Genomic DNA, 11,535 nt, shown 5'->3' with positions numbered 1-11,535 from the left:
TGCCCAAGTATCAGAGTCAAAGAGAAGACATCTATCAATGACTACCAACCATAGTGACTGAAAGGAACTTCTGTACTCAGAGACAGAGGTGTATCTAGGGAAAATGTAGCCCAGTACAAAATCTGAGTTTTATGCCCCCCTCCCCCATATGGGCAGCTGCCCTCCCCCACCATGACCAAACAACTTTTTTTGCACCAGGTCCTGAAGTCAGTGTATGGACCCAGGGAGGAGGAGGAGGAGGGGCGTGGGGGCGATTTTCCACCCCCACATGACTAAATGACTGCAGCCCTGGGGACATTTGACCCCATATGTCCCCCTGGGCAGTACACCCCTGCTCAGAGACGACAGCTGAGGAAGGTCTTTGCTTATTTGCCCTGTTTCTTGGCCCTTCAAGACAACTGATCGGCTGCTCTGTGAAATAGGATGCTGGACTAAATGGACCGCTGGTCTGATCCAGCAGTGCTCTTCTCATGTCCATAAGGAGGGGGGGGGAAGCATCCAAGGAGAAATTCAGCCTTTCCTTTCTCATGTCTCAGTGGTGGTCCTGTGCACAATTCACACATTTTGTGCTGGGTCAGTCACCTTCCAAACTGGTGTCTTGGACCTTGATGTAAGGATATAGTAATGGTCAGGGTTCAGCAGCTTTTGCCCGGACGTTCTCCGCATCTTCCACCAGGTCTCTCAGGAAACTTTTCAGCATGTGGAAGGTTGTAATAAAAGAGCTAGGTCCACCAGTCAGATAACCCAACGGAGGTATACAATCCAAGATGCATTGTGTCACCTGCACAGTCAAACACAGCACTGACTTTGCTAAGAGGCTGTTTACAAATGTTGGAGTGATCTCACTGGACATTGGGGATTTTTTGATAGCGGATTTCAGCATGTTGTAATCTTTGCCAACCAGTTCTGCAACTCTGTGTAGGCAATCCTCATCCAAGCCAAAGACCTGGCAGAAAAATGTCATTGTTACGGCCAAGATGTCAAGATCACAGACGAGAGAGAGTCCTGGGACAGGAATCATTGCAATGCTACAAGATTTAATAGCTACTTTCCATATAAGGTCTTCCATAGCCGCCTTTTTCTTTTTTAGGACTTTTCTTGAGAAAACTGGCAGAGACGCAATAAAAGCGTGTCTCTTGAGGTCGTCCAGGTCATTTTCGAAGGCCTCTTGCAGGAGGGGGAAATCATACAAGCTCAAATCTCGTCTGGTGACGAGAAAAACCCTTGGAGAGGTTTCTCCGGCCATCCGCAAATTCTCACAGCAATAGGTCCTTATCTCCTCAATTGTTTTGTCCATATCAAAGTTGGGGTTCTTAGCTTCAGAAGCTATACTGACATCCATTTTGGAACGCACATAGTAAAACTTTTTCTTTTTTTTCTGAATTTCTTCGGCCAGCATGGCATCATTCAGAGTGAAGCGTTCTGAGGAAACAATTATGAAGAAATCATACTTGTTGAAATTTACTGTCTCTAGGTAGTCCTTTGGTTGAAAGTTCTTTGTCCCAATACCTGGTAGGTCCCATAAAGTTACATTTGGAAATAAGGGATGGGTATATTCATCCGTTTTCATGGTTGCTTCCACGCATCCTGTCTTGGCTGCACCATCTTCATAGTCGGTCATGCCTCGCAGGGCGTTGACAAAGGATGATTTGCCAGTACCTGAAGCCCCTGTGATTGCAATATTCAGCTTGGTATTTCCTAGTGCTTCCAATGATTGACAGATTTCAGCTTTCACCTCTTCGAGACATTTTAGTGCGATCCAGTTCCTCAGCTTTTCAAAGTCAGATATGAATGCTGCTTCAGGGAGGAAACTGTAAATGCCAGTACTTCTAAATAGTTCAGTTGATCTAAGAAATAAAAGAAACGCATATTGATTTAGGAAATTCCTACCTCTGCTAGATTAGCACCTTTTGCAAATAAAATGTTTTCATAATTAGTAAGATAATGCAGGTAACGGCAAGGCAAATAAGGGTGTAGGAAAATGACAGCAGTCAGTTACCAACACCCTGTGAGGTAGGTGGGGCTGAGAGAGCTCAGAAGAACTGTGACTAGCCCAACGTCACTCAACAGGCGTGTGTTTGATTGCACAGGCTAATCTGAATTCCCCAGATAAGCCTTCACAGCTCAAGCGACAGAGCCAGTGGTGGGATTCAGCCTATTCGCACCAGTTCAGGATATCATGTCTATTGTCAGCATGCTAGTGACTGAAAAAAGCTGGGGACTTTACACCAGTACCAAAAAAAAACAACCACCATCCCCCATCCTCCATGGCCTGACTTGCTCTTCTCTTCTGCCATGTCTTCCCCTTCTTGACTAGGGTGTGAGTCTTACCAGGAAAGGTCTACTTCACAAGGCTACCATGATGGATCCCTTTTTTTCCACCTAGACTAGGAACACTAACATCCAAGAAGTTCATTGGTCCCAATATCGACCATGCACACACCCACCCCACGTCTTATCCACTTAAGCATGGGGGTGATCCTCAGCCATTCAGAGAATACTGTTAGTGATGAGCAACACAGCTGATTACTCCTCTGAGCTTGGGGCAAGGAATGGACCATCTGGTATCAGAAGGCAAAGGTAGACATAGTCTCCAGGGTATTACCAACAGGGAAGCTGTAGATACCCCAACAAAATGGGAAACAACAGGAAAACTAGATTTGATTTTTCACCAAATTCTAGGTCAGCAAATAAAATATTGTGCCATCGTTCAACGCAACATACCTCTGATGATCATTCTTCTCTGCTGCTGAGGCACGTCTCTCAAAGTCTTCCATCTCATTCTCTAAAGTCCTTTGCAGGTGGGGGAAATCATACTTATCGCGATACCAATTGGAGATGAGGAAAATCTCCGGAGAAGGAATACCAGCCTGCACCAAATTATCAAAGCAATACTTCCTGACATTTTGAAGGGTTGCTTCCTCGTTGAAGTCTGGTTTTATTTTTTCATTCCTAATACTGAAGTCCATTTTGGGACGCACATAGTAGAACCGCTTCCGCATTTCCTGAACTGCACGGGACAGCTGGACGTCATGCTCAGTGAAGCGATTAGAAGCCACAATGACGAAGAAATCATATTGGTTGTAATTTACCTTTTCCAGATATTCCTCCGCTTTAAACGTAGCTGTCCCGATCCCTGGTAGGTCCCATATTGTTACGTGTGGAAAGGTGGGGTGTGGATAGCCCTTCGGCTCTTTTGTTCCCTCTATTACATCAGTTGGGGCGGCATCCTCGTCAAAATCTGACAGCCCTCTCACGGAGTTGACAAAGGACGATTTGCCAGCACCCGATACCCCTGTGACAGCAATGTCAAGTGTCGTTTTTCCCAGCGCATTCAGACATTGATGGGTTGCTCTGAAAAAGAACATAACGTTGCAGTAGTTAACTCCTGCTCAATAAGAGTCAGATGCAGAGGTGGGATCCAACCAGTTCTCACCACTTCTAGAAGTGGTTACTAATTTTTACTGAGTGCCGAGAAGGGGTTACTAAAGCAACCTCCCTGCCCAATAGGGACTGGAGGTGCGTGTGTGCGGCGGCGCCACTGTTTGAATCCCACCACCCTCAGAACCTGTTATTAAAATATTTGGATCCCACCACTGGTCAGATGATACTTTCCTTTTCTGGTGCCCATCAAGGATTTCTGTAAGAAGTTGGTGAGACCAAGTAAAGCTTTTGACCAGCAGGACTTCTCACTGAGTTTTGGGAATTGATTGGCTGTGCAGATTTCTAAAAAAATGTTGTTTTGGCAGCAGCTACCACCACAGCACAAGTGGTGCTGTGGTGAGTTACTGAAGTTAGGGCTCTCTTAATGCATCAGCATGTTGGGTAGTCGCCCCGGGGCCCCACAAGCCAAGGGACCCCAAAATGTATGTTGTGATCTGCTGTCAATAAATACTATACTAAACTAAACCATAAAATTAGAGGTGGGATCCAGCAGGTTCTCACCAGTTCCCGAGAGTGGATTACTAATTATTTGTGTGTGCCGAGAGGGGGTTACTAATTCGGTCCGCTTTTCCATCTCCACGCCCTCGCCTCCCCGAGAGGCCTACTGCCTTTGAACGTGAAGGTTCCATATAGCAATTGTGACTAATCATGTAACTCCCTAAACTGGGTTAATCCCTTTCAGGTACTGCAATTCATTGATTCTCAGCCTTTTGTACCTTTTATTTCACCAGTCTCTATCAAAGAACCTGTGTGTTTCACCATTGCTGTGTTCAGATTTGTGAGTTGGGGCATTTTCTATAATGTGATAATGATTTAGAAATGACCTGGTGCAAAAAAAAAATTGGGGGGTCGTGGTGGGGTGGCTGCCCATGGGGGGGCATCCAACACAGATTTTGCCCAGGGCTCAGGTTTGCCTAGGTACACCTCTGCCCCCTTTGCTGAGGGGGGCTGGCGAGGGAACCTGTTACTAAAACTTTTGGATCCCACCACTGCATAAAACGATTGGATACAGCAAATGTTTAAACACTGATTTTGTTGGAAGTACCAATAAATATATGTTTAATTTTATCTACCATTTACATTTTTATTCCTGTGAGTCATTGTGTGGGTGCACTGCTTTGCCCAGGGGCCTATAATGCTGTTAAGGCGGCCCTGACTGACGCTCAGCTGTGGCAATCATTTTTTGGCCGACTCCACTTCTTGCAGATGCCACTACGCCATGTCAGAATTTCAAGTGTGCCTGCAGGGTCAGAAGGGTTGGGGACCCTTGATTTAGGACGTTGTTCCATTGGGTAGAAAAAATGAACCCTTCTCAGATGCATTTGGCTGTTACTACTTTAAAGCAATACTAAAACAAATCATAATATTAAATGCTGCCAGTGGCAGACACCAACCTATACATTTTATATGTGTGTATCACATAATGGTTATATAATATAACCCCAAAGCCCTGGAGATTCCTCAGAATTACAACTGATTTCCAGGTGACAGAGATCAGTTTTTCTGCAGAAAATGTCAACTTTAGTTTACAGCATGGACACTATGGTACTATAACCTGCTGAGCTCCTCTCCAAACTCTCCCTCCCCAACCACCAATCTCCAGGAATTTCCTACACCAGAGTTGGCAACCCTAAGACATGAAAGAATTCCTTATTTGCTGGATCCAGAAAGTTGGTATGTTTGTCTGGTAACCTGTACCTCTGTTTCTGCCTGTTGAGTTTTTTTTTCAAATGAAGAATCACCTTCTACTTCAAACCATTATGGATGTAGGCTCCTACCAGAAATTATAGTGATTCAGACAAAGAAAGTTGTCTTCCTACCTTTTCTTTATCACATGGTCAGCTTGACCATGTAACATCAGTTGCAAAAAGAAAAACAGCATGAAGTTGACCAACAATTATCTAAGAACTGGGCCTGCCAGTTGCCATTTAGGGGCAGGAGAACTTCAACCCTGCCTCCGTTGCCCAACCTAATTCTAGTGAGGAGGGGATGCAGGGGACACAATTATGTCCTCCACTGTCCTTATATCATTTCCAGCCTCATGGTCAGAAATGATGTCATTTCATCACTGGGCTCTCTAGGAGTCACCAAAAACTTTATGGTTTCACCATAGAGTTTTGAGTGAATACTCATGCCTTTTGCCACACAGTGACATCACTTTTAGTTCTACAGGCAGAAATGATGTATTGACATAATGGGACAACATTCTGATGAATCTTCACACACACACACACCCAAAACACCAGACTGCATGCCAGGTACATAATTAGCACATACCCAGAGGTGGGATCCAACCAGTTCTCACCACTTCTCTAGAAGTGGTTACTAATTTTTTCTGAGTGCCGAGAAGGGGTTACTAAAGCAACCTCCCTGCCCAATAAGGACTGGAGGTGCGTGTGTGCGGTGGCCCCACTGTTTGAATCCCACCACCATCGGAACCTGTTATTAAAATTTTTGGATCCCACCACTGCACATACCCAAATATTACAATTATTGTAATATTTAGTTTTCACATTTTTCATAATATATGGATCAGTGTGCTGTAATATTTACCATTTTTAGAAATACATCTGCAAATAAAAATATTACTGGATTATTATTCATTTTAAATCATAGCTCTGAGTGCTTTTGAATTATTTGGTTGTCTTTTTTGAGGCGGTGGGATTGAATAGGGGGATGACCAAGGAGAAGTCAAAGCCTACGATGTTTCTTTTGACTAATCCATGTTGTTCCCTTCCAGAGCCAGCTTTAAAAAAGCAGCTTTTATTCATCCACAAACAGAGCACATCAAGACGTTCATCAAACCCTCAGCTAACCCCAACACACCTGTCCTGGCTTCTATTTTCAGAGTGCTGCAGAACAGCTGGTCTTAAGACACGTTTCCTGAGATCACCAATTTCATTCTCCAAGGTCCTTTGCAAGAGGGGGAAATCGTACATATCTTGATGGTAGCTGGAGATGAGGAAAACCTGTGGAGAAGAAATACCAGCCTGCTCCAAATTACTAAGGCAGTATTTCCTGATGTTTTGAATAATTGCTTCCTCATTGAAATTCTGATGCAGTTTTTCACTGCTAATGCTGACATCCATTTTGGAACGCACGTAGTAGAACCGCTTCTTCATTTTCTGTGCTGCACGGGACAATTGGATTTCATGGTCAGTGAAACGATAACCAGCCACGATGATGAAGAAGTCATACTGGCTGTAGTGTACTTTTTCTAGGTATTCCTCTGGTTTGAAATCAGGGGTCCCAATTCCTGGTAGGTCCCATATTGTAACATCTGGAAACACTGGGTGTGGGTAGCTCGTTGGCTCCATTGTCGTCCTCGTCACACCAGTTTTGGCTGCATCCTCATCAAAATCAGAGAGACCCCGCAAGGCGTTGACAAGGGTTGATTTACCAGCACCGTTCACCCCTGTGATGGCAATGTCAAGTGATGTTTTTTCAGTAACTTTCCGTCCTTGTTGAGTTGAGTTTTTGCCACCCATGGCTCTTTTGGACGATTCAGATCTGAAAAAAAATACACACATAAACTGTGATGGTTAACTCTGGCTGCTACAAAAAAAAATCATGCCATCCTCCTCTGACTATCTAGATTTAGCTGTATGGAAAAAAATCTTCTGGCATCCCACTGTGAGTAGGAAAAAAAATAGACCCTTATCAGATGCATTCGCTTGTTATGATATTCAAAGCCCTATGTTTGGGGCCCAAGATACCTGAAGGACCACCTGTTTCCTTATGACCCTGTCAGAGCACTACGGTCAGCTTCAGAGGCCCCATTTCGGGGGCTCTCTTCTAAGATCAGGCAGGTTGCAACCCGGAAGAGGGTCTTTTCAGTCCTGCATCAGGCAGGTGATTCTGCAGGGTGGGGGGGCCACCACAGAGAAGGCATGAATACAGGCCATTGTTGATCTTGCCTTTCTGCCGGGTGGCTTGTGCTCAGATAAGGAAAGTCCCCACTCAGGTAAGCAAAGTTATTGTGGAACACGGGTCAGGTGATGTTCCTGCAGGTATGAGGGACCAAGGCCTTTAAGGGCTTCTTGTGCAATGGCCAATGCCTTGAATTGAATCCCATAAATAATGGGCAGCCAATGGAGTGACTGCAGAATGGAAGTAATATGCATTCATGTCCTCCAAACTGTAGCTTTTTGCACCAACTAAAGCAGGGGTGGCGAACCTATGGCACAGGTGGCACTCAGAGCCCTCTCTGTGGGCACGCACAAACAGAGTTCATCATGTGTGTGTGTGGGGGGGGGGGAATCCCCCCCCCACATCTAGGCTGGCCTGGGCCATTATTAGCATTAAACCTAAGACCTAGTTTTGGGGAAGCAGAGTCAGTAACCCGGTTAAGTGCTGTTAAACCCCACTGATTTTCATGCAAAGAACTAAAGCGTGATCCTTTACCTGGAAGTTAGCTCGGTTGCTGGCAATGGGACTTGCTTCTGAGTAAACCCTCCTAAGGTCATGATTCACCCATTGGAAGAGTTGCATGGTTGCTTAAAAGCAAAGCCACCAACTACCACCAAGCTTATTCCTGAGTAACACACGCCTCAGAGCTAACCATTTTTTCTAAACTAAAACCTCAGTGTTCAGGTTAAATTGTCGTGTTGGCACTTTGCGATAAATAAGTGGTTTTTGGGCTGCAATTTGGGCACTCGGTCTCAAAAAGGTTCACCATCGCTGAACTAAAGCCTCCAAGTTGATTTTGAGGGAAGATCTAAGTAGAGTGCATTACAGTAGTCAAGACTTGATGTTGCCATGGTGTGGATCCAGGGGGCTGGAACAGCCAAGTCAAAGCAGGGGTCCATCTTCCAGGCTAAACTAATGAGAGGAAAGTGTTTTTGCGATTGCATTAAATTTCTTCTCTAGCAGATGTTGGATCCAGCATAGGCTTTTTGCTGAGTCCACAAGGATTAGTTGAACCCCATGGGAAGAAACAAGCACAATCTCCTTCTAGATCTCCATGATCCCAACCAGCATTGCCTCTGCTTTTTCAGGATTTCGTTTCGGTTCGTTCACTCTTAGCCATCAAACCACAGCAGACAGGCAGTGATTTACAATTAGGATAAGGTTGCCAACTACAGGGATCAATTCCTCTGGAGAAAATGGCTGCTTCGGAAGGTGGACTCTATAGAGGTATACTCCACTGAGGACCCTCCCCTTCTCAAAGTTTGCCTTCCCCAGGCTCCACCCTCAAATCTCCAGGAATTTCCCAATTTGGAACTGATAACTAGGACCTCTCTTTGAATCACGAGGGGATTTGGATAGAGGGATGTAAAAGTAGGTCTCATCACCATATTGATGACAGCCAACCCCACCCAAAAATGATTTTTTCCTAAGGGTTCTATACAGAGAAGAAGAAAAGTTTGAATTTATATCCCCCCCTTTCTCTCCTGTAGGAGACTCAAAGGGGCTTACAATCTCCTTGCCCTTCCCCCCTCACAACAAACACCCTGTGAGGTGGGTGGGGCTGAGAGAGCTCAGAAGAACTGTGACTAGCCCAAGGTCACCCAGCTGATGTGTGTGGGAGTGCACAGGCTAATCTGAATTCCCCAGATAAATCTCCACAGCTCGAGTGGCAGAGCGGGGAATCAAACCCGGTTCCTCCAGATTAGAATGCACCTGCTCTTAATGTGGGGGTAAGGGATTGTGTCCTATGGAACACCACAGGACATTCAAGCTAGCTGAGTGCACTAAACCCTATACATTTAACAAACAAACAAACAAATAAATAAATAAATAAAGGTACACACCACGTTACTTTCAAAAGAGTGCCTACTTGTCCAATATTTTTTTAAAACCTTCATTTTTTTTTACTATTTGGAATACTTCCCCCCCCTTTCAAAAAAAGTCACAAACTTTTAAAAACAACACTCAGCTAATAGTTGATATCATTATAAGTCCAGAGCTGTAGTCATTTTAATCTACTGTAGCCAAACAGCACGGAAGTTCCGTGACACCTCAAAAATCAGCAACACTTATTCCAGGATGGGCTTTCATGAATCAGTGCTTCCTTCAAACTTAGAAAAGCTCATATTGAAATAAACATTTTTTTAAAAAAAAAATCATGAAGGCATTTTCCCCCTTGCTGAGAATCTTCCTGCCCCCCTCTGCAAAGGCAGAACCCAAGGATGGCTAGATTCGTGATTTCAAAGGGATTGTCTTTCTAATCCTTGGTGAGCTCTGCTTTCCTCATGTGTTTAGAGAACAAAAATGAACAATCAGCAGAGGCAGAGTGCTCACGGGGATATGTTGGATCACATGTCTCCATGCCAGCTGGTCATGTGGGGGGGGCAGAAAATCACCACCTGCCCTTGAGCCCTCCTTCCACACCCCATTTACCTTGCCAGCGAGAGCCTGCCACAGGCCAAGGGGCGCCCAGCAGTGGCCTGCAGCAGGCTCCCGCCAGCAAAGTAACTGGGGCAGGGGGTGGGGGGCATGGGGGCAGTGGGGGACGCCCAGAGCAGGTGTTGCCCCGGGCACCATCCCCCCCACGCCTCTGACACTCAGCATTTGAACATCCTGTCAGCGCTGATCGCAACGCAGAAGCTACTGCAAAACAGAGAGGAGGGTGAATAACAATGAGAGGCTGGCTTACGTTTCCTGATCAAAGTTGGCTTGAAAAGTTGAAGAAACTTCAGAACCTATAAACTTACAGGGTGAACAGAAGCTTGTGGAAGAGGGCTCTCCTTCTCTCCTTTGAAAACGTCTCTGGTCTTTGCTGGGTTTTCAGACAAAGAAGAACCAAAGTCTGGCAGGCAGCAAAAACCAGAAGCGAATGTGTTCCTTCAGAGTTTCAGCTCCCCTCCCTTGCATGGCCCTCCCTTTCAGGAAGAAGGCTGAGCGTGAATGCAGTTGCTAGGACTTTTTTTCAAGTCGGTATTTATCTTCTGGGCAACACCAGAATACAGCTCCCAAAATGAAAATGACACATTCGCTCTCCTTTTATTATTTGGTTTACTTAGCAACCATTTCTCTACTCAGAGGGTACTGAAAGCAGTTTACAAAGTTGAACCCTGCCCCCCAAATCTAAAAATCACATCATTCGCTGGGTAGATGGAAATTTGGTTGGGGAGCAAGCTTTCTTTCTCCCCTTTAAAAACTCCTCTGGTCTTTGCTGTGTTTTCTGATAGAGGGGCAAAGCTGTCTGCCAAGTAGCAAAAGTGAAAGTAGATTTGTTTCTTCAAATTTTTGTATGATCCATCCTTCTTCTAGGAAGAAGACAGAGGGGATTTACAGTAACAATCCAGTTGATAGGAGTTGGGGGTTTTTTTGTATTTAACCAGAGGTGGGATCCAGCAGGTTCTCACAGGTTCCCGAGAGTAGGTTACTAATTATTTGTGTGTGCCGAGAGGGGGTTACTAATTGGTGATTTTGCCACGTGATTTTTGCCTTAGTTACGCCCCTCCTCTCAGCAGTAGCGCGCAGAACTTGAAGCAGTCTAGCAGGAGGTGCACCGGCGTGCGTGGCAGCCTGCGCCTGCGTGCATTCGTTTCCCGCCCAAGGACTGGTGCAGCGGCTGCCTCCTTGCCCCAGCCCCGCCCAGGAATGCCCCGCCCCCCGGAATGCCCAGCCACGCCCCCATCGTGCTCCGCCCAGCCCCATTGGTGCTACGCCACAGTTTGAATCCCACCACCATGGGAACCTGTTACTAAAAATTTTGGATCCCACCACTGTATTTAACTAACTGCATATTTAACTGTAAATGAGTATTTGATTAACAGCAACACCTTTTATTGGCATGTAAATAGATTAAGCGTAAAACGACCCACTTAGTCAATGTAGGTAGGGGAAAAAAATATAAAAGCTATTTGTGATTGATTGTCCATATAATGAGTCAGAAGTGACTCTGAGGTTTCAAATCTTCATCGCCCTTCATCTGTGGTTATCAGGAAGTTTTTGTCACGGAGCAAATATTTACTTTTTCCTTTGTCAGAAGTCAGTAGAGCTTCACTCAAATGGGGTTTTATGAACATGTCTCTTAAGGTTGTATAAAAGTTACAGTGTAGGAATACATGTTCAATAGTTTTGAGTTATAGATTATTCCAAAATATTGGGGTAAACTTGAATACCACATCTCATCTTTAATCA

General features: G+C 45.1%; 1 protein-coding gene across 1 annotated transcript; it reads right to left on the bottom strand.

The window, feature by feature from the left end:
* Window positions 1–267: 267 nt before the first annotated feature.
* On the bottom strand, window positions 268–10,207 carry LOC125434527. The gene is made up of 4 exons (XM_048500009.1): window positions 10,101–10,207; window positions 6,271–6,954; window positions 2,725–3,354; window positions 268–1,847 (listed from the first exon to the last, which is right to left on the bottom strand). The coding sequence occupies exons 2-4, from the start codon at window positions 6,930–6,932 to the stop codon at window positions 629–631; spliced, it is 2,511 nt and encodes an 836-aa protein (XP_048355966.1). The 5' UTR covers window positions 6,933–6,954; window positions 10,101–10,207; the 3' UTR covers window positions 268–628.
* Between the last annotated feature and the right edge of the window lie 1,328 nt (window positions 10,208–11,535).

Source organism: Sphaerodactylus townsendi, linkage group LG06 (assembly GCF_021028975.2).
Source record: "Sphaerodactylus townsendi isolate TG3544 linkage group LG06, MPM_Stown_v2.3, whole genome shotgun sequence".
In the NCBI taxonomy this organism is placed as follows: domain Eukaryota; kingdom Metazoa; phylum Chordata; class Lepidosauria; order Squamata; family Sphaerodactylidae; genus Sphaerodactylus; species Sphaerodactylus townsendi.
This window is presented reverse-complemented; position numbering and strand designations above follow the sequence as displayed.